This window comes from Mastomys coucha, unplaced genomic scaffold (assembly GCF_008632895.1).
Source record: "Mastomys coucha isolate ucsf_1 unplaced genomic scaffold, UCSF_Mcou_1 pScaffold16, whole genome shotgun sequence".
Classification (NCBI taxonomy): Eukaryota; Metazoa; Chordata; class Mammalia; order Rodentia; family Muridae; genus Mastomys; species Mastomys coucha.
Genome location: NW_022196898.1, coordinates 69,432,540 through 69,456,203, shown reverse-complemented (window position 1 = coordinate 69,456,203; position 23,664 = coordinate 69,432,540). Strand labels below are relative to the sequence as shown.

General features: G+C 37.1%; 1 protein-coding gene across 2 annotated transcripts in view; it reads left to right on the top strand.

Annotated features, from left to right (window-relative positions):
* Positions 1-23,664, top strand: part of Abcd3 (ATP binding cassette subfamily D member 3) — a 57,256-nt gene that overhangs the window by 10,197 nt on the left and 23,395 nt on the right. Inside the window, exons 2-7 of one of the 2 annotated variants that reach the window (XM_031375325.1) lie at positions 9,543-9,579; positions 12,646-12,744; positions 14,086-14,174; positions 20,054-20,123; positions 21,351-21,448; positions 21,786-21,909. In XM_031375325.1, the coding sequence (XP_031231185.1) occupies positions 9,543-9,579; positions 12,646-12,744; positions 14,086-14,174; positions 20,054-20,123; positions 21,351-21,448; positions 21,786-21,909 (517 nt within the window). The remainder of the gene's footprint in view (positions 1-9,542; positions 9,580-12,645; positions 12,745-14,085; positions 14,175-20,053; positions 20,124-21,350; positions 21,449-21,785; positions 21,910-23,664) is intronic. The other variant, XM_031375326.1, reaches the window with a different exon arrangement.

Genomic DNA, 23,664 nt, shown 5'->3' with positions numbered 1-23,664 from the left:
TAACTCAGAAATCCACCTGCCTCTGCCTCCCAAGTGCTGGGATTAAAGGTGTGCGCCACCACCGCCCATGAATATTATTTCTAAGACAAATCTTGTGGAGGTACAAATAATAGAAAATCCATACAACCTAAGAATTCCTAGATCTGTGTTAGGAATGTAGTCTTTTGGGAGAGAACATGGAGCTAGGAAGATGTAATTAATATGCTTGTTAATATGGATAGATTTCACTTTTGAGCCCATTCTTAACTTCTTTTATTTGAGGGGTCAAGGGTGTTCCAGGTATGGAGAACAGCTTGAGCAAAGACATTGAGAAAGGTTATTAGGGACATGAAAATTGGAGATAGTACTATAAACTGTTTAACGAATTTTTAGTCTTATATTTTAGACATATTTACATTTATTGTTTACATCAGTTGTTTGGGATAGTTTTATTATTTTTCTTTTGTGAGCTAGGAATCAAAGAGGTTTTAAAACATTAGGTGTGAGCGTCCTTAGGATTGAATTGAGTGGGGTAGAGAGATGGCTCAGCATTAAGAGCTTCTGTTGCTCTTGCAAAGGACCCAGGTTTGCTTCTCAGCACCCACTTGTTGGCTCACAACCGGCTGTAGCTCCAGTTCCAGGAGATCTGCCACCTTCTGACCTCATTGGTCCAAAAATGTGTAGACAAACACTCATATACATAAAAAACCTTAAGTCTACAAACAATTAAGATTGAATTAATCATGCGGATTGTAAAGAATCTTTTTACTCAAATTCTTTTAAATGAACTTTGATTCAGAAGAATAGTCAAGACTTACTCATGGGTTAGAAAAAGATTTTATATTAAACACAAAACAAAGTTAATTGTTACATTTATTATTAAAATATAATGTTGAATTACTTGATATTTTTTTATTTTATGTGTGCATGTTCGTGTGTATGTATGTGTGTGTCTGTCTGGGTTTGCGAACATGAGTGTGGGTGTCTGTGGAGGCCAGAGGTGTCTGATGTCCTGGAGTTGGAGTAACAGGGACTTGTGAACCATGTGATCTGAGTGGTTGTAAGCTTGGATCCTCTGGTATATGCTCTTAACCACAGAGCATTTCTTCAGTACTCCTTTGTAAGTTTTTCTTCAACTGTGTGAAATGTGTTAATCCTATTGATTATTTCAGTTGTATATTTTATTTTTTAAATTTTATTTAGTTCTCTCAGGTCAGGTGCTACTTTCATCTATTTTTCCTTAGTGGATAACATTATGTTTTAAAAAGTTATGGGTCTGGAGAAATGGCTCTACAGTTAAGCTCTTGCACTTGCTGTTCTTCCTGAGAACCAGAGTTCGATTCCCAGTACCCACATGGCTGTAATGATAGTTCCAGGTGATCAATACCTTCTTCTGGCCACTACAGGTGCCAGGCACCCATGGGCTGCGTGGACATGCATTCAGGCAAGACCCTAACACAGTAAAATAAAATGAAAAGTATTTTAAAAATGCATTTACAGAGTATTTAGAAATAATACTGTATATTGTTTTTAAGCCGTTTCTGGAAATGTAAACATTTGAAATCTATGGTCTGTGTTTTCTGTAATTTCTGTTGGTCTTGGTTAGTGTGTGTAGCTATGCTTGATTATTGTTGGCTGTCATCCGAACATTTGATCTAAAAGTAACTTTCAGAATTATTTTGAATATTACAGCCAGTGTCATTTTCTTTAAAGAGCACTTGACTTTAGATTACCTAGGTGGAATGTCAGTCTACATGCTAATAAAGAAAAGCAGGATTCATATTTCAGAATTCATGCTTTAGTTATTGTAAATCTGTGTCACGTTAAATCAACATCTCCACTTACGAACTTCAAATCTAAACATTCCTTTGTCTTTTGACTGGTTTCCATATAGTTCTCTTATTGGAACATGAACACAAAACAGCCCAACGATGGCTTACAGAATTCTTTACTATTCTTTGTTATGGGTAAGGCCTGGCTGCCCTAAGGCCTGGCTGCCCTAAGGCCTGGCTGCCCTAAGGCCTGGCTGCCCTCCCCACTTTCCAGGGCCTGTTGTCTGTCTCGGGAAGGAAAGTGTTTCTTTTTTGCTGGGCATTGGCTTGGAGCCATGGCTTCCCATTCCTCCCTCTCTGCGCCTGTTCTTGAGCGTCTGCCCTTTCTCCTTCTCATTCCCTCTTGAGTTCATTCTCAACTCTAACTTGTTCAGCCATCATTTCTAATACTTTCCTTGGCTGTTCTTTATACAGGGCAGAGATTTTCTCAGGTATCATCCCCACTCCTAAACAGAGCTACCAGCTCTTCCTCACGTAGCACCAATATCTGAGTCTTCGCAATGTGTTAGGTTCTTTCATAAACACCGTGTGTGTCTTAGCCCATGGAAACTGATGGAGATACTGTAACTGGTGGTAGTATTATTTCCATTTTGTAGACAGGAAAACAAGGTACAGAGCAATTATATAAGTTGCCCAAAGTCACACAGTTAACACACAGTGTCATTAGAATTCTGATCCAGAAATTTTCTCTAGTGCTATAACTGTGCTTATAGCTAGAACACATTTAATATGTCTTTAAGGTAAATATATTTTGTTGTTCTCGTTTCCTTTCTTTGGTGTACTCTACCCCTTATGAAATAAACTGTTCTGCTCATGGTGTCCCTGATACTATTCACCTTCACCCCCTTTAAGTCACCTTCACACTAAATCTCTTCAGTGCTAAGTCTCAGTTTAGGTTTTACATGAGTAAAGGCTTAGGTTAGCATTAATTCCACATTCACTTGTATTCCAGAGCATTGCTTAGATCTAGAACTTATCAGATTTTATAGTTCTATCAGTATTTTACTCTAGCTAGATTGCAACCTCTTTGAAGGCAAGACTATTCCTGTTAACCTATGAGCCTGTACTATGGTGTAGTATTGCTCAAAGCTTATAAAATGGTTGTTTTCAATTTTAATTGCATAGCATATATTTCCTTAATTTTAAATAATTATTCTTTTAAAAATAATTTGATTTTATTTATGTCTGTTGTGGATACACTCACGTGCCATGTGTGGTGGTCAGAAGACATCTTAGGGAGTTGGTTCTCTTTCCACCGTGGGTTCTGAAGATTGAAGTACTTTTACCCACTATGCTGTCCCTAAATTGATAGTTCTTTAATTTAAGCACTTACTCTTGCTTATTAGAGTGTAAAGGCCTCTTTCTGTATATATCTGACCACTCCTGAGCTTTCTTGTTCCCACTCGCTTCTCCATGGTCTGTTGGTTTCCTTTCTTTGTCCTTTCACAAAATTTTAAGAACAGATTTCAGTCCAGTCAATTGAATCAAAAGTCAATGTTTTATATTCACTGTCTCCTAATTTTATGACATGGTTTCAACTACCTTTAGATTTTAGAAAACAGAAATCATGCCTCTAAGATGACAGAATTGCCTTTCTTGAGTACTTAGAAGAATGGGATTTAATCTGTGAATTCCATAAGGAAAAACATGTTTCCTGTTACATTCTTTCTCATAAATAAATGAGTCTTCAAGCCTCTGTTTACTGACTTAAATACGGGTATGTACTGTTTGCTTTATAGGAATATATTGCTAGAAAACTTGGCGTCAATGGTATGAAATGTAGCTATTGTTAGTAGCATTTGGCTTTTAATGTTTTATACTTTTTGGCCTCAGTTGTCTTCTAGATCTTAGAAGTCAATGTTAATAGAGAGAAAAACTTGAGAATTTTATTGAGTTGACTTGTGTATTGACTGTATATTTTTAAGCACTTTAGCCATCAGTGAAAGTAGTTTGTGTCCAGGTAGAGGTCTAAAATTCCAACTTTATTCAGAATGAAATGCAAATAGCTTGGGGAAATGGTAGGTAGTAGAAGGAAGTGAATGTGGTCGTTAGTTGAGCTTTATTTTGAAATGGTGCTTATTAAAAACAGCCATGTCCTGTGGGTCTCACTAAAATCTGGTGTCCTTGTCCCCTCAGATGTCTTGTTGAAGGAAGCTGCTCACTCATTCACTTGTTCTGTCCACTTGCCGCCTTTCCTGGCTTAGCTACTTGTGTATCTGGTCACTTAGATCTTTTTTTTTTCCTTCCTCACAGACAGATTTCAAAAGTCTTGGTCTGAAACTAAATTTAAAGGAGAAAACAAAATGCAAGTTTAGAAAGTATCTACCATGCCGGGTGGTGGTGGCACACGCCTTTAATCCCAGCACTTGGGAGGCTGAGGCAGGCAGATTTCTGAGTTTGAGGCCAGCCTGGTCTACAGAGTGAGTTCCAGGACAGTCAGGGCTACACAGGGAAGTATCTACCATATGTCAGGCACAGTGTTAGGCATCAGTGATAAGGACATGAAGAGGACCAGGAACCGTTCTCATGGTGAGGGGCAAATGCACCATGTGGATTGTGGATGACTGCAGCAGATACTTGATATTCTCTCTTTGAAAGGAAAAATTGGGCAAGGGAGACTTCTAACCAAGATAGAGTTGCTGGATATTTTGTTATCCTGACTGGCACAGTTTAAAACTGAAGGGAGATATATTAATCACTTTGTTAGCACACATTAGGTGCGAGGAAGGACCAATCTGACTTTTATCTCGAGAATTCAAATAAAAGATGGCCGTGAGTGGCCATGTGGGTACCAGGCCCCCCTGAGAGTGCCAAGTACTCTTAACAGCCAGCCTTCTCTGTGACACTGATTTGTTTGATGAAATAAATCCTCAAGATGTAACCCAGGTTGGCCTGGAACTCATAGTCTTTTTGCTTCAACCTGGGATTATAGATCTGTGGATGACGCTTGTCTAGGGAGACTCTTTTAAGCAGCTGCAGTAACATGTCAAGACATAGTGCATTGCAGTGTGAGAGCATGTGAGTTAACACTTTACAAGGGGGAGATTGTCAGATACTTGTCACTTCACAGTTTAACCTGATTGACCTTAGCGTACCTTCAGTACATAGAGTCTGTGCTTGGTGGCAGATGAGCTTGGTTAGGCAGGAGCCAAGACCTTGTCTGCTTCAGTACCGAACTGTAGAATTTGGACTTGTTCTGAAAACTGTGCTTATTTTAGAAGTTATAGTTACAAATCATACATTCTCATGATGTAAGATTAAAAAAATAAAACCCAGAACTACAGATGGGATAAGAACAACCTAATTTTTGTTATGTTTTAGTAGCAATACTTTACACGAAATAAATATAGTAGTTTACAATGCTTTATGCTCAGAAACTGTTCCAGCTCTGATGTTGTCTGCTCTTTGGGAGTTTTCCTTATAAATCTTTGGGGGTGATGCTTTTTCTTGGGATGGGATGGGTAGGAGGTGTTATCTCAATTTTCTCAACGTCTCATCTTTCCAATCCCTTACTTTTTTTTTCTTTATCTCCCTCCTGATCAGGTGATCAGTTTTGGAAATTTATGTTTTTCTAGGGAATTAGACATTTCATGTAAATTTTTAAATAACTTTATAAGATATTCAGAGACAAAGACTCACTGTTTTAAAATTGTAAATTTTTTTTGTCTTGTGCTTTTGTATCCTTCTTACTTTTTTAATTTTGAGAGAGGGCCTTGCTGTGAACTCCAGGCTGGCTTCCTGGTCCTGCCTGGTCTCCATTGTCTTGGAATTGAGGCAGGCACAGTCTTCCCTGGCCTGCACCCTTCCTTTACTGTCGGTTACCAGGTGCTTTATTTTCTGAAGAGCTAGCTCCTGGGTATTTATTGCTTAAGGTTGGCAGGTTTTCTGTGGATTGTACATTAGGCCAAGTGAGATTAATGTAAGGTACGTGCTCTAAGCAGAGAATGCTGTGGGGATTGAGAGGAAGAAAGGCATGGGGAGAGCAGTGGATGTGAGGGCACAGGGAGAGCTGATTTAGGGGTGGACACGAGAGTACAGGTGCTACTTCACAATTCTGATTCCATTTTCTTGGACCATATACCCAACAAGTAGAATTACTGAATCATATGGTAAGAGTTCTACTTTATATTTTTGAGGAATTTGTGTTTTTTTTTTGTTTTTTGTTTTTAATAACCTAGGGTTATATTCTTGCAAGCTGAACAAGAATCCCCTTTTCTGTACATCTTGCCAATAATGCTGTCTTTTTAAATCTGGTAATAGTGATCCTACTAGGTATTAGGTGCATTTCACTGTAACTGTTAAAAAGTACTCATTCTTTTTTTATTTATGTGTGTACCTGCGTGAGCTTATGTGTGCCGTGTCTTGTGCAGGTAAATGGGGAAGCCATAGGAAGTGGAGTTACAGGTTGTTGTGAGCAATCTGATGTGGACTCTGAAAAGTGAACGCAGGCCCTTTAAAGAGCAGTAAATACTTTCAAATGCTGGGTCATTTCTCCAGCTCTCAGTGTAGTTTTATTTGCATTTTGTTGATAAATAAAGTTGAATATGTTTTGATGTGTCCATTAGCTACTGATATGCCTTTTGAGTATTGACTGTTGGTAATTTTTGAATTATTTGTTTTCTTGTCTTTGTAAAACATTCTTTATGTTTTGAATGCCTACTCCTTACTAAATGAATGTTTGCAAATATTTTCTCTCATTCTGATATCACTTCTGCTTTTGTTTTAAGCAATCCTATAATATATATACTTAAATTATTAACAATAATCCTAAGTACTGTTTTTTAAAGATTTATGTATTTTTATTTTGTGTTTTTACATTTTATACTTATATTTTATAAGCTTTTTGCTTGAATGTTTCTAAGTGTACTGCATTTGTGCCTTGTCCCCATGAAGGCCAGAAGAGGGCACCAGATCCCCTGGAACTGTTGAGCCATCATGTGGGTCTTCTGCAAGAGTAGCCAGTGCTCTTAACTGCTGATCTATCTCTCCAGCCCCAACTTGAGCACTTTTAAAAATGAAACATCTGGGTGGTGATGGCACACACCTTTAATAACAGCACTTAAAAGGCAGAGGCAGGCAGATCTCTGTGAGCTCAAGGCCAACCTGCTTTACAGAGTGAGTTATAGGACCTAGGGCTACACAAAAAACCTTGTTTTGAAACAAACAAACAATACAAAACAAACAAACAAAAAACCCTAAAAACCATCCTTTGACTTGGAGTCGGGTTTGCCTTTCTAGCTTTGCTTGGTCTTGTGTGTCTTGATGCTGAAAATGAAATACACAGATTGATTGAGCTCAGTGAGACATTGACAGAGAGGACTGCATATACATGGCCTTTGTGTATACATGACTTGGAGGTGTGCAACAAAGCTGCCCCTTTTAAGAGTGTCTTACTGCCTTCCTCTGAGAAGTATGTGTGCAGCCCATGTTTAGAGTCTGCTTCAGACACGTGAATCCCCAGTCCATGACTTAACAAGAGCAGCATACATTTGGATAAGTCTGAGCAATGCAGAAATATGAAGACATTTCAGTTGATCACACAGCATTCTTTGCAATACTTACTTAGAACATGTCTTAGTTTTGTTCTCTACTGCTGTGATAAAGCGTCATGTTCAAGTCAACTTTGAACAAGTGTTCAGATACCCAAAACTATAGGGAATGATTCTCATTCAAACCACCATAGAACATCTATCTGATTAGCTGAGTGTTAGATATGTTTGAGTTCTGCCTGAACTTGCTTTCCCCCTTCAGTTCATGGATGCAGATTCCATAATCCAAGTATGCTGTACTTATAACTTAAGATGCTCATCTTATCAGACCTCTGTACTGGAAGGAAATTCACAAGCAGGAATTTAGAATGTGGTTAGTGTTTTGTTGAGGGAGTACAGGACAGTGTGTTATAAACAGGGTGGAAGCCAGGCTGATGGTGCTGTGTAGAGTGGAGCATGGACTAGGAATCAGATCACAGACCTGAGCTACTGTTTCCAGGTCACTGTCCTCCCTGTAGTGTGGAGATGACAGATTCTTCTCCTTTAGATAGCTAGCTTAGAATTGGCTACTCATATGATAGAGGGGTACAGATTCTGAGAGGACACAAAGTAAAATGTTTTTCTAGTATTGTGATGGCTAATCTCATTTGTCAGTATGACTGGTAGAGAAATACTCATAGAATCCAGAATGCAGGACTGTCTGTGAGGGCATTCTAGAGGAGATTCACTAATTGGGTGGACCTGCCTTGAAGCACCACTTTCCACACTGGAAGCTTGGATGGGGTAAAGGGATAGAAAGCAGTTCCTTGCCTCACCCTCTCATGGTCTCCATGGTACATGCTGCTCTCCTGTCAGGGTGGACAGGAGAAGCCTCTGCAGCCTCTGAAACTGAGACAAAATAAATCATCCCTTGAGTGTTGTAGAAATGTTTAAGCCCAGTCCAGAATTTCTTCCCCACCTCCATCATTTAGTTCCTAGATAAAGGACACAGACAACCTTTATGTTTACAATAAGCCCTAAACAGCACAAGGCTGGGCAGATATCTAACCTCTAGGCTATTAGAATCTACTTTCCTGTCAATAACCCCAAGTTATTACTTACTATGTTTCATCTGGGCTGCTTTTAACTCCAGTTGGCCAGCCCTCAGGGCCATGTTTTCATGACTCACCTAACCCATGCAACTTTTTCTTCCTCCTCCACCTTTCTCCCCTTTTGGTTCTCTTCTGACCCCCAAGCCTGGGAACCCTAAAAATGCCCCCTGCCTACCTGAGTCTCTTCTGCCTAGCTATTGGCTGACAGCATCTTTACCAATCAAAAATAACTTGGGAGCAAGGTTACATGGCTCACTTGGGTCTACTGCAGACTCCCTTATCTTGGGGAGCTGCAGTTAGCATTAAAATACACAGTAAAATACCAAACCTCAACACTTGAGTCCTTCCTCCCACCCCCAGGGTATTTTAAGCACATGCAGCACTGTGTCACCTTGTTAAAATCCCATTGGCCAATAGTTAATGTGGCCAAGTTTGATTCAAGAATGGACAGGTAGATTTTCACCATTCTGTAGGAAGACTTACAGAAAAAAGTATACGTGATATGTGGGAGTTAACACATGCATGAGTGCATGCATGTGTGTGTGTGTGCGCGCACACACACACCCCATCTGTTCATAATACTAGTAACCTAACATTTAATGAGTCCTTTCTCTAAACAATACTTAGTACAAATTAAACATGTCTGCCCTGAAATTACCTGAAATAATGAAATCTTTAAGCACCCTGGTTTTTATATCTGGTAAAATGTATATAGCAGATATTCTAAATTTTGAAAAACTATGAAATCTGAAACACTTCTGGGCCAAGCATTTCATGCAGTGTGCACTCAACCTGTAAAGAGGCATATGAACTATCTCTTTTTATTTTTTAAAGATTTATTTTATTTATTTGAGTACACCATAGTTGTCTTCAGACATACCAGAAGAGGGATCAGATCCCATTACAGATGGTTGTGAGCCACCATGTGGTTGCTGGGAATTGAACTCAGGACCTCTGGAAGAGTAGTCAGTGCCCTAAACCGCTGAGCCATCTCTCCAGCCTTGAACTATTCTTAATGAATGAATTTTGCCTCTTTAGTTATACAAAAATAAAATGACCATTTAGAGAGTTTTATGTTTTTTGACATCTTAGAATAATTTTAATTATGGAAGCATATAACAAATAAAGCTCTTTTATTTTTCCCTTTGCAGTAAGAAAAGTGGAAAACCGCCATTACAGAATAATGAGGTAAAAAATTTTAAATGACCTACTTTTGGGGGTGGTTTACATTATTTAATCAATTTTGTTGGGTAAAACAGAATTTTAGAGTTAGAATACAAGTTTTAAAATCTCACTTCCATTTGCCTACATATAAGATTCTGTTGCAGGAATTCCCTTTAAGAGTCTGGCCTGGGTCTGCTGGGGTTACTGTACCTGTCATTGGAACCCTCCTCTAAGTTGACAGTACCAGCTCTGTTAGGTGAGCTGTGACCACTTGCTGCTCACCTAGCTTCGCTTCCTCCCTTTGAGTGAGACAGGATCTCACTTTATGTACAGTCTAAGACCTTAAACCCTTCATCCTCCTGCCTCAGCCTCCTTAGTGCAGGGTTTAACATGTGTACCACTATGATTAGAAACTTTTTCTTTAAATATTTATCATCACAATTATTTTCATCTTTTAAAAATTCTGTATACATGCCTCTGGACCTATCCTAGAATCCCCTCAGACATTGTGCTTAAAATAGAGTGTAATTACCTAAAGGAGGTTTTTAACTAGCATGAAATACTTCAACACTGTTAAATTACTTGATATGAACACCATATTGCTAATATTCAGCCTAACATTGATATTATTGTTTATTTAGTTATAACTATTGTTTATATTAAGTTATTGGTAAAGTATAATCTATAGGTATCTTTTGATCTTTCTGATAATAGATCCTCTAATTCTGTATTCACCAATTGACTTTTTTAAATAGTAGTTTTATTTACACTTCTTATTTTGATAGTCATCATTTAAATCCAATAATTATTAGTATATTTATCATAGAATCATAGAATTGCATGGTTGTTACCACTCTGTTAAACTTATTAGTGGTACTGAGTGAGCCCCAAGGTGGATCTGCACAGCTCCCAGTGCCCATCTGAGTGCTCCTGCCACACATTCCTGCTGTCACACCATGTGCCTCAGCTCCAACCCAGCTTGCTAGCTGAGTGGATCACGGCTGCTACATTTGCTGCTGGAACAGCTACACTTTGGTGCTTAGTAGTCAATTCTAGAAATAATTTTAAGGAAGAAAAAGCAAATTAAACTTATATGTAATAGCCTATATGGTAATACATACTAGGTATAAGAATTACATTCAAAACTATACTAATAGTACAGTTATTAAAGCCAATAAATCGACACAGGGATAAGTACCATTTATTTGAAAAAAAAGTCAACTTAGTTACTACATAACCCCAAATTCCATACTAAGTTACATCCCATCCACTTCTCTCTATCTTGGCCCGTCTGTCTCTTTGTTCACTCTAACTATCATATTGTAGCAAAACTTATATTTCTCCATTAAGGCCACTCCCCATACCCCCCACACCTGTTTTTTTTTTGTTTTGTTTTGTTTTGTTTTGTTGTTGTTGTTGTTGTTTTTTTTTTTTTTTTTTTTTTTTTTTTTTTTTTTTGGAACAAGGTCTCACTTTGTAGCCTTGGCTGGCCTGGAACTTTCTATATACACCAGGCTGACATTGAACTCACAGAGGTCTGTCTACCTCTGCCTCCTGGGTGTTGAGTTTAGAGGCAGGCACCACTATATCTGACCTACTAGTACTATTTTAAGAGAGGGATGGAGTTAGAAGGACTTGAGGGAGATGGTTCTCTTTTTCACCCCATGGTTGACTGGGGGTCTGGAAAGAGCTGGGAAGGATGTGCTCTGGGTAGCTTGTAGTTTTGGGGGGTTTCTTTCCTAGTCTCCCAGTCCAAGGATAGTAAAGGAAATATTGCTACCAAAAGCCGTAGATGCCACTTGGTCCTCATCTTTGTAGAAGGTTGTAGTTCTGTTTTTTTTGCACCTTTGAAAATAAATCTCTAAGGGAGAAGCTGTTGTCTTATCTCAAATCTCTCTCCTGACAACAAATTCGAGATCCTTCTATGTCCCTCAGCCCAGTCCTTTGTAGGCACCCTTACCTTTTGTCATTTGTGTTCTTTTTCCAGCATCTTGATGCTAAGTGTGCATCCAGTGTCTTTCCCAGCACTGAGTGTGTACATGTAGACTTGCTCTTCTTTATGATTTAATCCCTTTCTTTACTTTGTCACTTTCAGTGTAGAGTTCTTTCTGTGTCTCCCTGCCCAAATTATTCTTTTTCTCATGACTCTAGTTAGTCAATCTGTAATTACTTCTTAATTTACTTTTGTCTGGTGCCCCTTATTAGGAATGAATTGAATATGGTAAGGAGCTTAGGAATTTATGAGTAAGAATCTGCAGATTGTATATTGAAAACATCAAGTGATAAATCTAGTAACCCAGAGGGTTGGTTTCCTTCCTTCCTTCTTTCCTTCCTCCCTCCCTCCCTCCCTTCCTCCCTTGTTTTTTTCCAGACAGGGTTTCTCTGTGTAGCCCCAGCTGTCCTGGAACTCTCTGTAGACCACGCTGGCCTAAAACTCAAGAGATCCACCTGCCTCTGCCTCCAGAGTGCTGGAATTAAAGGTGTGAGCCACCACTGCTCAGCAGACATTTCTTAAAATTAGGGAAAGTCATGTTTAGGACCTTTAAAAAAGTTTCTATTTATTAAGAAGTGGAGGCTAGGGGTGTGTGACAGTGGTGGTGGTGGGGGGGGGGTTGTCCGTTTCTACCATGCATGAAGTCTTTGGTTCAGCCCCATCACTGCAAAAGATAACCAAGTCAGTAGATAGTTGGTCATTTCTTACTCTGTACTTCTCAGAGCTTCGGCCTTACTGGCCACCTTGTCCCTTGAGGATTTAGGCTCTTTATACTTTTATTTTACTTGTTTATGCTCTTCTCTCAGAGAGCATATCTCATTTCTCTTTTCACCTGTTAGGATCATTCTGTTTTCTTGGAATCTGTGTGACTATGGAGAGCTGCTCAGGTGTGCGCTATAAATCCAGCTGTCTATCTTAATAGTTGTCTGCAATGATAGGAAATGTGGCCCTGTGATCACTGTGCATCTGTTGCAGTTCCCTTAAATCATTAATCTGTAATCATTGTATTGTTACAGCTACCTTAAATGTGGCTCTTTAAACACTGCATTTGTTGCAGCTACCATCTTAACAATTTTCTTTTCCTCTCTTACATGTAGAAAGAAGTAAAGAAAGAGCGGGCTGTGGTGGACAAAGTGTTTTTATCAAGGCTCTCACAGATCCTAAAAATTATGGTACCTAGAACATTTTGTAAAGAGGTAAGTCTTCAGAAATTATAATACTAAATGTTCAACTTTCCTTATTCATGACTATTTAGAACAATCAGCCATAGCAATCCAGGTAAGATTTTTTTGTGCAGATAAAGAAGACTATTAAAAAGTCTCGAAATTATCACCAGTATCAATGATGTAACATCCCACACTCATCATTTTTTAGCACCATTTTACCCAGTAGAAGTGTATGATAATTATTGATTTATGGACTTGCTGGATCAGCACCTGCATGCTTCATGTGGTTTTAATCTTTTTTCCCCTTACCTTTGTCTTCTCCTGTCTCCCTGGTTTGTTTAATGTGTTCTCAGGACACAGCTATATTTGCTATTCTAGACATTCCCTTTCTCTCTCTTCCACAGAGCTCTGCTTAACTAAATTAGTTCCTTTTCTAGTATAATTTTTGCCTTAAGCTCAAGTTGAAAGCTCTGAGAAAATCTGGACAGTATTAGATAGACACTTTTTATTTAACAAGTGGAATCTCATTTATTCAGTTTGTACAAAATGTTAAGCTCCATTGCTAGTTGTTTAGTTAATGCAGTAATCATTACTAATTATTCTAATCATTCTTTATTAAAGAAGCATATTAAAAATAAGTTACTGGGCTGGAGAGATGGCTCAGTGTTTAAGAGCATTGACTGCTCTTCCAGAGGTCCTGAGTTCAATTTCCAGCAACCACATGGTGGCTCATCAGCCATCTGCAATGGGGTCTGATGCCCTCTTCTGGTGTGTCTGAAGAGAGCAATTGTGTACTCATATACATAAAATAAATCATTAAAAAAAAAATTACCAGGGCTGGCGAGATGGCTCAGCGGGTAAGAGCACTGACTACTCTTCCGAAGGTCCTGAGTTCTGATCCCAGCAACCACATGGTGGCTCACAACCATCCGTAATGAGATTGGACGCCCACCTCTGGTGCGTCTGAAGATAGCTACAGTGAATTATGCTGGAGCGAGCGGGGCTGGAGAGCAGCCACACACATGATGGTTCACTGCCATCTGTACAGCTACAGTGTACTCATACACATAAAATAAATAAATCTTTTTTTTAAAGTTACCTATCTAGTTTTTGCCATTGACTTGCCTTTGACCTGCCTTTGAATTCTAAATGAGATTATTAGTTAAATGCTCTATAAGGTCTTTAACGTATATATTATAATTTTAAGTTCCCTTTAAGCTCTGTTAAAATGTTTCATAGATAAAATACACATAAGATGTAAATAAATATTGTTAGAATAAAACTCTGAAATTTGACCAAAACCGCCACCAAGTTACTGTTTGTTTTAACATTCTACAGTGCATTCAGTTCACTCTACCTGGTTTATTGTAGACAGGCTACTTGGTGCTGATTGCTGTTATGCTGGTGTCTCGAACATACTGTGATGTCTGGATGATTCAAAATGGGACGCTGATTGAAAGGTACTTGTTGATTCACTTTTTTCTTGTGGGAAATAGTAGTTTACCTTGTATTTAAGTATTGTTGCTATAAGCAAAAAAACAGAGGAGGGTGGATAAAATGTACTGACGTCCAGTTATGTGTTTGTTCATCTGTATACATAGTTGCGGGTGGAGGCGTATTTCCTTGTGTCAGGCACTATGGTGTGTGATGGTAGGGAGACATTCTGTATCGGGCTGAGCTGAGCTGACATTGTGTAAAGGGATAAAGACAAGTAACCCAAAAATTAAAGTGTAGTGTGACAGGTGCTATTCTGAAAGCTTAAAAGAATAGGTATCTATTAGTGTCTAAAATTAATATGATAATTTGGAGAAAAATATCATAACACTTGGTAAGTCATATGGAGTGAGCAGTATTAAAAAAATCAGACTTTTCTGATTCTAAAGGTAATTTTTTCATTTTTTTATTATATTTCCAACATTATCTTAATCACTACAATTGAAAAATTTGGATTTAAAAATGGCAAAGTTAACCAAAAAAATGGCTAAGTTGAAAAATGGCAGTTGGGATATTTCAGATTGTTGCAACACTTATTTGTCTGTTAATGAATTTACTATTATAATACAAATGATAAGGTGAATATTTTTATTGGAATTCTATTTCATAGTATGCAGTGTTTTATCACATATGTGTTAAAATAAATAAGGTAACTTTTTGGATAATGTACCCACACTTTTGAAATCTTTTAAAATGATGTTTTTCATGTATATATCCTTAGTCTGTAGGAAGCATGCTTTATGCCCATGATTTCTGACTTGTGTGTGTAGGAAAGTGAAGAAGGATGTTTGCTTAAGATAAAAGCCCTATGTAAACATGTATGGGTAAATTACGTAGGCTTTTAAGTTAACACACATCTCCCAGAGTGGATGTGAATTCTCTTTTGAAGGCTCAGTGGCTTTAGGGTGGGTTTGTTCCGAGCTCTGGAAGGAGACAAGCCGCTCTTGCTTGTCTCCTTGGTGACTCTCCAGAGTGGCTGTCAGGACTCCTTGTTGTGCGATACTGTGTGTTGCTGGAGCAGAGCTACAGGCAGTGCTTTGTACTTGCTCTTGTGCACAGCTCCTTGCTTGTTCTGTTTATTAATTACAGGTTTTTGTTTGCCCACTGTTCTGACTCAGTTCCAGGCTTTTCACAGTACTGTAAGATCTCCACAGCATATATAATTAATATTGCCAAGCACACACTTGTGCAGAACTTTACAATCTTAATTTTGCATTCCTGTTTTCATCCCATCCTGTGCCTCTAGTTTCCTGTGTGCCTGAATCTTTTACTGTTATATTTCCCTGTTTACTTTCTCATTTTGGTAGACATAGTCTTTTTCTGAGAAGGGAAAGTAAAATTTTGAGCCCTTGTGGATCTGAAAATGTCTTTCTCTGCTAACACTTCAGTTATAATCAAGCTGTGCTTATGCATTCCAATTGAAAGTCACTTGTCATTAGACTTTGAAAGTGTCACTCTGCTGCTTGGCTGCAGGATGTAGACTCATCTGTACCATCTTAAGAATTGCTGATGCCTAGGCCTCACTCAGGATTTCTGGTTTAATTAGCTGTTACCATTTGAGATATCAGGTGATAGTAATTTGCAGCAAGATGTAAAAAGCACCTATAATTTCTGACACTTTCATTCTATTACCTAGAAATTTTCTCCACACTTTCCAGAGAATGTTTGATGTAACTTTATTTCCAAGAACATTTTTTAGGGGTGCTTATTTTTATAGTAGTCATATTTACAGTTAGGATTTTTTCTTTTAATTTCTGAAGCCATTCTTTTTTTCTTAGTTATTTTGTTTTGTCACTAGTGCCCAATATTATTTCTGTGTCCTTAACAGTCCTTGTTCATGTTAAAAAGATTTTTCTTGAACAGCTTGAGACTCTTGGCTATAAATTCACAATTAAAAAAGTGAAGACTTTAAAAACCACTTAAGGCTTGTTGATCTCTATTCTAAGGTCTCTGTTGAAGGGTGTCTATAAGAGTCTTAAGTGTATGCATATGTGTACATGTGCAATAATATTTTTTGGTCATGCTTTATTTATGTAAGCTATAAGCCCAAGTAATTTGAGGCCTTAGTATGACAGATAACCAGAAGACATTTCTAACCTTCCATATGATTTGTAAAGCTTCATATTTTTCCCTTGATAATATTATCTATAATTTTAAGTGTTTCTCTAATTATTATAGTTTTCACAAATGATACTGTATTTGTGAGTAGTAAAAATATACAGTTTATGCCCACTACAAAAATTAAATTATTGGGATAGAATCACATAAAGAATGGTGTGATTGAATATTGAATTGAATATTACTTTATCTCTTAAAGAATAGAATGAAAAATTGTATTCTAAAAGATTTTTTTCTTTCAGATACTATAAATTCAGTAATTTTTATGTACTGGGTATTTCTATTTTTTATTGAATTGATTTTTTTTTTTTGTTTTTGTTTTTGTTTTTTTTTTTGAGACAGGGTTTCTCTGTGTAGCCCTGGCTGTCCTGGAACTCACTCTGTAGACCAGGCTGGCCTCAAACTCAGAAATCCGCCTACCTCTGCCTCCCAAGTGCTGGGATTAAAGGCGTGCGCCACCTTGAATTGATTTTCTTACATACTTAGTAACATAGAAAATTAACTGCAAAAACTAGGTAGTTTGTAATTTAATTGATGATGATGATGGACATAAGCCAATTTATAATTCTGTTAGCCTAGTATTCAGTTTTAAATTTTAATTTTGAAACTGAAAAAAAATATTTTCTACAATTTTTCTTGGAGTTTTATTTTATTTAAAACAATTCTTCTGGAGTTGAAGTGGTGTGTGATGGCATATACCTGTAATCTCAGCTTTATGGAGGCTGAGGCAGGAGGATAGCACAGTTGGGACCAGCCTGTACTCTGTTGCAAGACCCTGTCTAAAATAAAATAAAATAAAATAAAAATGTTAATATTTTTTCACTGAGAGTGGCTTTGAGGTTTCAGTAGCCTTTGCCAGTTTCCCTCTCTTCATACCACTAGAAAGTGACTAAAGCACTTCCTATGCAGTACAGGTGTTGAGCTTCAGTCATATGTGGGACTTTGACGCTTGGTTAAATACAAATACTTTCTTTTTTTTAAACTTTTATTGCATTATGATGAGAAAAGTTACATGATTTCAATTTATCTGAATTTGTTAACATTTAAAAACATATTTTAATTAAATAGATTTGAATCACATTCTTGTTTCCCTTTTGTACCACCTCCCAGAGACCCCCCCTTCAATACCTACAATATCTTTTTGTCATATTCCTTAAAATTTATAAAATATTATAACAATAAAAATAAGTATTATAAAAGTTGTTTGATATAAAACAACAATCAATTTAACAGTCTGATGTAGATGCTTGTCTACAGCAATAGTGAAAATACATTTTTCTCAATATAAATTTTAAATAACTCCAAACATATTAACTGTATACTTAAAAATAATACATCACTACTAGTATTTTCTTAAATGAACATGAATATATAAAGTCTTGTTGTTTGTCTTGTATTTAGTAGAGTTAAATACAAATACTTATTAGTTGCTTAGTTAAAAAAATGTTTAAATATTGCAGTGTAATAATGCAGGACACTATTATTTGAAAAATTAATTTTTGTCGTAATATTAAAGTTACACTGTGAATGAGTTCATCTTTTCCTTTTTGGTCCTTCTAAGTGGATTTAGTGTTCTAAAAGATTTGTTAGTGATATTAATGTGCTGCATTGTATTTTTTTGTATTTAAGGCTTATTTGTTAGTAATGACTGAGAAGTGTGTAGAGTGGGCACATTCATCTGTAGGGGCGAGGCTAGTGAAGCCAGTGTGGACGAGGATCCTTCCTCACTGTGCTGCTCTGTCAACCACAAAGATGTGCTTAGTGTTGTCTAGTTTGTCATGAGCATTGCTTTTAGAGTACCAAGCCATCTTTCACAAATGTCCTTGAGTCTTCGGGAGTAATAGTGACTTGATTATTCTTTCATAACTACTTTTCTTTTGCAGTGGAATAATAAGCAGAAGTGTGGCTTTATTCAAGGAGTCATTTTTTAAGTTTATAGCAGCTACTCCATTGGTAAACCGTGCAAGTGATGGGTGGATGGCATGCGCCGCATGTGCTCTGTGCAGTCTCGAGTGGTTCACAGCTCAGGCAATGCTAAAGCTTGCTGCTCTTCTGTAGTTTGATTCAATTTTAACTGAAACTTACAAGCTTTTTTTTTTCAGTGCCCTAATTACTTCTTGTTTAAAATAGAATTGTTGCTATAAACAATATTTTTGTACTGTTCCATTTTTTCCCTTGTAGTTCAGCTTTTTAAAGACCAGTATTTCTTTTTCATCAAGAATCGAAGAAAAATTGTTTATTTTATTTTTCCCATTAGTAATAAGGTAACAATTCCTAAAAGTTTTGTCAAGAAAATAGAGCATGATTTAAAGCCCTTTTTGGTTTTTATATATTAAAATCTTTGAAAAGATATTTGGTAAAGATGTTTGATAGCCTTGTTTAATCCAGATTTCCTCAAATTTGTTAATCTCCTCCCTCATAAAAAATAGTTTCCTTATCACATACCAGTCAGCCATTTGGGAGATCTAGACAAGTTGTTTGCTGAAGTTTCTTAATATAAATATTATGCACATTCTCAATATATAGATATTTACAGTATATTTATATATAGTTATAAAATTATATTTGGGAATATTAATAAAATTTCTTTGAAAAGAAAATTCTGTGACCACACACAAGATGTGTGGTCATATCACACAAGATCTCTAATAAATATATATATATACAATATACTCATATCATAATGGCTTTTGAACTCTTGTTAGAGTTTATTTTTATTTTATGAACATGAGTTCTGCTTGCATGAGTGTGTGTGCACCATATACATGCCGAGTGCCCACAGAGGCTGGAGGACAGTTACACAGTTGTGAGCTGCTGTGTGGGTGCTGGGCTAAACCTGGGTCCTCTGCAAGAACAGCAAGTGCTCTTTATGGCTGAGCCAGCTCTCCAGCCCCAACTTTCAGACCCTTAAATAAAGTAGTGGAACCCTTATTTTAGATTCTTAATATGCATTTTAAAAGCAGGCTAATGGATAAAACAGATAAAAAGCAGATAAAAGAGGAACTGCTTTTGTTAGGGACCTGAAGCTTTTACAGACTGATTTTGATAGTTCTCTCATGTGCCATCCAGTCTCAGGATTGGCCAGCCAGGACCTACTGGTTAGGTCTCATTACTCACCTTAATGTTTTTTTTTTTTTTTCTTTTTCTTTTTAGATAGGGTCTCAGTATGTAGCCTTAGCTGACCTCAATTTCAATATGTAGACCAGCCTGGCCCCAAACTCACAGAATCTGCCAGCCACTGAGGGCTGGGATTAAAGGTGTGCACACGCCATACTTTTTGTTTTGTTTTGTTTTTTTTAAGACAAAGCTTTATTAGAGCTTTATTATTATTTAGTCAGGCTGTCTTGGTTACTTATACTCTATTGGTGAAAGCATTGAGTAATTGCAACAAGAACTTGGACCCACAAGCCTATACTGCTTACTCTCTGCCCTTTCTAGGTAGCTGAGGTAGGCTCTCTACCATCACTAACTAGTCCATTCCAGTGAGAATCAAGGATGCTAAAATATCTAAAGTAAACAAATACTACTTTGGTTTAATTTGTAATATCCCAGAATTCCTGGATGCTGTAACCCAGAATCTTGTAAACATGTTTGTAAGATTTCTTCTCATTTTTTTCTTACTACCTTAATAACTCCATGGAAATCCCCAAGAATGGTTTAGAGCTCAGGTTTTCTAGTGTCACGTTGGCTTCTTTTGCACTAAAGCATTGCATGTGGTGGTTTGCAGTGGCATCATTGGTCGTAGCAACAAGGATTTCAAGAGATACTTGTTCAACTTCATCGCTGCCATGCCTCTTGTAAGTGCACTTCTTTTCCTTTGGGAGAACTTTACACCTCACTAAACCTTGAATTTGTACTAGATTTGTCATACTAAATTCTAAGTTTGTATTAAATTTTGTACTTTAGCTTCTAATTTTTTCAATGTAAACCTTTATACTTAATAGAACACTTTAAAATTTGGCTTGGTTTTATGTTAGTATGTGTGTAACACACACACACCTACATACATGTGTGGTTTTTTTCTTTGTTTTTTGTCTCCCCCACCCCCGCTTTCCTTCCATCCCCACCTTCCCTTCTTTTCTCTCTCCTCCTTTTCCTTCCCACTCTCTCCTGACCAGGATTCTCCAGTGTTTAACCACATTCTGTTAAAGGCAATAGCACTTCTCCCACCTGGGACAACTGAAAACATTTCCAGATTGTGAAATTGGGAGTAAGACGGGGAGATCATCCAGGAACTATTGATTGAAAACATAAACAGTTGTAACTTGAATCACTGTTAAACTAAATTCTATTCTCTGAATTAACTTAGAAATTAGAATAGCCTAAAAGCAATTGGTGTTCTTACCTTGGTCTTTGTTTTTATTTTCTCAGCCCAATAAGACTTTCAATGTCCAGATTTGGGAGGAGAAAAGAGAACTTCTCCTTGAGAAATCTAATTAATTCTAGTTTAAAAAAAGCTCAAGGATGGAGCATGTACAATCTTTAGACCTTTCAGATGAAAGGGTGATATAAGTGACAGGAGTCAAAGGTTAAAACACCATATAAGAACATTTTTAATAAAGTAGTTTAAACAAAACTGGAAGGATTCATTTAACTGAGATAGACTAGTAAAGTGGCTCTAGAATAATCTGGAAAGTAGCATTTAAACTCACACTTTAAAACAGACTGGAAGCCCCCGTCTAGGCTGTAGTGGTGACAGAGCAGAGGTAGAAATGCTAGTGTGGGAACTTGTATAGCCTCTCAGGTAGAAAGCAGATTTGTATTTCTGATTACCCAGAAAGGGTCTCAGAATAATACTTTAAAATTAAGCTCCAAGTAAGAGGCCAAATAGGGGTAATTAAGTACATATGGCTTAGATTGTTGTTTTTATAGTTATAAAATCTAAATAAAACAGAACTTATTTGCAATATGACCTGAGTTATAAAAATCAGAACTTGTAGATACAGAAACTGATAGAGAAATAAATTACAATTTAGTAAGTAGAAGTTGAAGCGAAACCAATAATACTTGCTTGTTTGTTTTAGATCTCTCTGGTTAACAACTTCTTGAAGTATGGGTTAAATGAGCTCAAACTGTGCTTCCGAGTAAGGCTCACTAGGTACCTCTATGAGGAGTATCTCCAGTAAGTAAAACTCTATTCTTAAATTAGAAATATTTAAATTGGGCAGCAATGTTTATGATATTAGACCTTTTCTTGTTTATTGGATTGCTTTTCAAGAATGGCTCTTACATCAGGAGTATATTGGGACTGACCTGTCAGTGGTGGGCCCTAGTCCTCGAGTTCTCACTAGCCACCAAGTCTCCCTTCTCTGGGCGTGCTTCCCCATAGCTGACATAAGTTAGGACAGTCCTTAGAATGTCTGTGCTGGTCTGCTTGTGCTTTTGCTGTGGGCAGGATATAAATGTGCATGGTCTCTGTAATCACTTGTTTTGAAATCACCGTCTAATTGCTGTTTCAGAGCTTTCACCTATTATAAAATGGGCAACCTGGATAACAGAATAGCAAATCCAGACCAGCTGCTTACACAGGATGTAGAAAAATTTTGTAACAGTGTAGTTGATCTGTATTCAAATCTTAGTAAGGTAAGTTTACCTACTTAAAAAAATTGTTAGCTTGTTGAATTTTGAATCTGAACAAATTTATATAGAATTGATTGGGTGGAAGGGAGTAGCATGTAAAGAATGTTTTTAAAAGAAAATTAGGATAGGTATACTTATTTTAATTATATAATTATTTTAAAATCTTATTTTTGTAAGGTGTTTGGTTTAGAATTGAAATTAGTATCTTAAAAAAGTTTTATAAGAGTTGTGTGGATTGATTTCAGACAAGTGTTCTTGTCTGTTTACTTGTAGCACTTCTTACAGGTTGACTTTTTCATTTATATTTCAAGTTACACATCCATAAAATGAGACAAGGGATTTCCTGTTTCTCTTCTTCAATATCATCCTATGTGAAGAAAGTGATTGTGTGTGTACACATGTGTGTACATATGTGAGTGTGTGTGCACTGGTGCATGCATTTTGAATGTGTTTACATGTGCAGGTGCCACAGCAGCTTTAGATGTCAGTTCTTACACTCTCCCTGGATTGGAGGCAGTGTCTTGCTGTTCATGCTGTGTCTGAGCTAGTGGCTCCCGAGCTTCTGGTGATTTTATGGTCTCAGTTTCTCATCTCCTGAGAGGAACATGCTGTGATTACAGATGCTTGTTCTCAGTGCTCAGCTCTTATGTGAGTTTGAATCAGGACTTAGGTGGTCATGTGTTCGTGGCAAACACTTTACCCACTGAGTCATTTCTCTAGTGTCTCATTCTTCAGGATTATTAATAGATCTATGAAGCTAATTTTGAGAGAAACTGTTACATAGCCTTTCTTTCCTCTTGGAACTTGAGCAAATGTGTAGCTCATGAAGTGTCACACCTGCAGTAGAGAAACATTCTGAAATTATTTCTATGAGTACACTGTCACTATCTTCAGACACACCAGAAAAGGGCTTTGGATCCCATTGCAGATGGTTGTTAGCCACCATGCAGTTGCTGGGAATTGAACTCAGGACCACTGGAACAGCAGCAGTCAGTGCTCCTAACCTCTTGAGCCATCTTTCCAGCCCCCTGAAATTATTTATAATCTTTCTATGCACTATAGTGCATTCTCTGTTTTAAACATCAATTTAATTCCTGACTTAAATTATTAATATTATTTTTGGCCAGTAACCTTTATATATATTTAAATTAATTTTTATTTATTTGTTTGTCTGGTTGGTTGGTTTTTGTTTGTTTTTGTTTTTGTTTTTGTTTTTTTTTAAGACAGGGTCTCTTTTAGCCTTGGCTGTCTGTGAACTGACTATATAGACCAGGCTGGCCTCAAACTCAAGAGATCAGCTTGCCTCTGCCTCCTGAATGTTGGGATTAAAGGTGTGTGCCACCATCACCTGGAAAAATTTTAAAGTATTTTGTTTTTTAATAATTTGGAAGAGTAAGGGAGATGTACATCTTGGAATGAGCCAGTTCATAAAGTCAGATATTTGTATTAGTACTGAGGTGTTTGACTTCAAATTAAACACAATTCGGGTTCCTTGAAAAAGGTTAAAGTACATGCTGCTTTTGAAACACTGGTTGAATTGGTTCTCAGTGAGTGACAGTACTTAAATGTATAAAAACAAGTATTTTATCATCAGATAAGCTTCATAGACTCACTTGATTATTTCACTTGATTATTTCACTTATGTAATTGTTGGGCAGTCCCTTTCATTTTATAGATATTATATCAAAACCAGAAAAATGTGAAGCAGATTTGGAATTATAACTCAAGTAATTTTCTTTAACATACTTATATTACTGT